At 59.9% G+C, this 2815-nt stretch overlaps 1 protein-coding gene across 1 annotated transcript in view; it reads right to left on the reverse strand.

Moving 5' to 3' along the window:
- The window catches only part of rasal2 (RAS protein activator like 2), a 26341-nt gene that overhangs the window by 6380 nt on the left and 17146 nt on the right, over positions 1-2815 (reverse strand). Inside the window, exons 9-12 of the mRNA XM_017309905.1 lie at positions 2571-2617; positions 2146-2519; positions 666-1605; positions 86-217 (exon numbers count right to left, since the gene is read on the reverse strand). Coding sequence (XP_017165394.1) covers positions 86-217; positions 666-1605; positions 2146-2519; positions 2571-2617 — 1493 coding nt within the window. The remainder of the gene's footprint in view (positions 1-85; positions 218-665; positions 1606-2145; positions 2520-2570; positions 2618-2815) is intronic.

Below are 2815 nucleotides of genomic sequence, written 5' to 3' on the forward strand. Positions count from 1 at the left end.
AGAGACCAGTTAGAGACCAGAGACCAGTTAGAGACCAGAGACCAGTTAAATACCAGAGACCAGTTGGAGACCAGAGACCAGTTACCTTCTCCGTGTTCCGGCCTTCCTCCCTGCTCCGCTCTCCTCCCTCCTCTTCCTCATACTGGCCGTTGTTGAGGACCCAGGCCGCCGTCCTCTCCACCGGAGACATGGCCGCCGCCTCCACTGGCGTTCCCACCTGGATACAGATCGTGACATCATCACAGGCCCTCAGCCAATCAGAGAGCTGTAATGTTGTGCCATACCTTTATGCAGGTGAACAGAAACAAAACTGAATTATTGTCTTTGCACCTCAAAGGAGCTTCAGCTGTTACAGCTGGAAACCAGGTCAGGCTGAGACCTGGCAGGAGTGACGACCTTTGACCTGAACCTTCAGAGCCACATAAAGGCAGTTACAAAGTTGGCCTTCTGCCACCAGAACATTTCCAGGATGAGCCCTCCTGCGGTCTAAAGAGATGGGGGCACTGATGCCCTTCTATTTGTTGGTGTGGTTTTGGGAACTGACGGTCTGACGGAACCTCCACCTGCCAGCTGTCCGACCGTAACATCTGCTGCGCTCCTGCTGAGCGTCGAACTGCCTCAAATCAACCCCTTGCTGTGCTACTCAGATAAACGAGAGTCCGTACCTGAGGCGACTGCTTGGCGGCGCTCCTGGAGGGCGGAGTCACGTTCTCCAGGCCGCTGGTGGACGGCTGGCGGCTGGAGGGCGCTGGCTCGGTGGTGGCGCTGCTGCTGCTGCGCAGCGAAGCGCTCTGAGGCTGAGAGCGCGGCGTCCTGGCCCCGCCCCCTCCGCGGCTCTGCTGTTCGACCTTGACGATGTGGGCGGTGCCCGCCGTGGCAGTCTGGCGGGGGATGGCGACAGCAGTGGCGGCGCCCAGCGGCAGGTCGGGCGGCGGGTGGCGGCGTGGGGTGGAGCACTGTTCGCTCTGGGTGCTCCGCCTGCTGCCGACCTCGTCCAGGCTGCTGTTGGATGCCACGCGACCTTTGCCCCCCACCTGGCTGCCGAAGTCGTCCGAGTTGCTGTGGCTGTTGTGCGAGCTCTCGGTGCTCAGGTTGTCGGAGCTGGAGTCGCGCTGCAGCGAGTGGGCGGAGCGAGCGGACAGGCTGTGGGCGGCGTTGCTCAGGTGGTAGACGGGGTTCTGGAAGGACAGCGGCTGCAGGCCGCGCTGCTGGCTGAGCGACGGCGGCAGCGGACGCCTCACCTGCGGCGCGCTCTGCGGCTGGCCGTCTCTGGGCGGGGCTTTGGATTGGTGCGTCGCCGGCTGAGGGGTCACCGGGTTGGAGTGGGGGTAGGTCACTGGGGGCGGGGCGTGGCCTATAGAGGCCTGAGAGCCCACCCTGCTGAGGCGGGGAGGGGCCTCGTGGGGCGCTGGGGGCCCTTTGGGGCCATGAAGGCTCTGAGAGTCCTGCAGGTCCACCAGAGAGACGCTGCGGCCGTTGGGCAGCAGGCCGTCCCGCTCCTCCTGATCCGAGAAGGCGGTGTTGGCAGAGGGATGCTGCTCAGCCAGCAGGGGGCGCTGGCTCCGACCGTAGGCCTCGGTCTGCTCAGCGACCGGAGACTGAAGGCTGCAGGGAGTCACAGAAACACCGACGTTAGAGACAGAACGCAGCTTCCTCCTGTCTCTAATGATTGCTGGGAGTTTTAATACATTTTATTCATAATTCTGCAGAAGGAATCTCTGGATTATCGTTTCCACCAAAGTGGACAGACTGGCTGCCATCCCTCACAGCAGGGGCTCCAGAGCCAAGAGGGGAAGCTAAACTTTACCCCAGCTAGCATGGAGACACAGCTAACCGGACCACAGAGCTGCGGAGGCTGGAAGACGCTTCCAGCTGGAGAACCCCTGCTGTGGGAAACGTCTCTGAGATCAGCTTCCCTCATTCACTGGAACTTCCCTGGTTCTCAGGTCAGAGGTCGTCTGGGCAGATCAACCATCTGAATATGTCTGATTGTGTTTCTGCAGGTGTGTTAACCTTCAAGCTGCTTTGGCTCAAACACCTCATGCTGTTTTATCAGGTCACTGGCAGAAATCGCTGTTCACATTAATGTTACAGCAGCATAACTCCACTTCCTGTCTCAGAGTAACCTGGTTTCTGATTGGTCACCTGTCGGCGGGGTCCTCAAAGATGCGCTGCAGCCCTGACGACACGCTGCCGCTGGCGTTGTGGGCGGGGCTGTTGTCCTGGAAACGCCTCAGCTGCTGCTGGATGGGCGTGGGCGCCGACAGGCAGCGGGAGATGTCTCCCAGAATCCTCGGCAGCGGGCCCAGCTTGGCTACGGTGGCCTGCAGGAATGAATTTTCACCCTGTGGTCGCCGTGTGGTGGAGTGTTTGAGTGCAGACGGACGGAGGGGGGGCGTCGGGTGGAGGCGGGAAAAGCACAAGATGGAGGCAGGAAGTGAACAGAAAGAGGAAAACAGGAGGGAGGAAAACATGAGGAAAACGTCATGGAAACCAAAACGAAGTGGAACTTCATGCTTCTACCGAACAGAACCAGAACACAGCAGAGCCATGCTGAGAGCGCCTCCTACAGGGGACACGGCGAGGGGTGAGCACAGCAGGGCAGGTGGGGGGCATGCTGTGGTGGTCGGTCCGGCGGCGTTAATCGGGTTACATGAAGTCCAGACAAACACACCAATAATCAATAATCACATTTAACACAACAGTTAATTAGTTTAACTGAATCCATCCATCCATTTTCTTCCGCTTATCCGGGGTCGGGTCGCGGGGGCAGCAGCTTCAGAAGGGAGGCCCAGACTTCCCTCTCCCCAGCCAC

The sequence above is a fragment of the Poecilia reticulata genome, linkage group LG17, assembly GCF_000633615.1.
Source record: "Poecilia reticulata strain Guanapo linkage group LG17, Guppy_female_1.0+MT, whole genome shotgun sequence".
Lineage (NCBI taxonomy): Eukaryota > Metazoa > Chordata > Actinopteri > Cyprinodontiformes > Poeciliidae > Poecilia > Poecilia reticulata.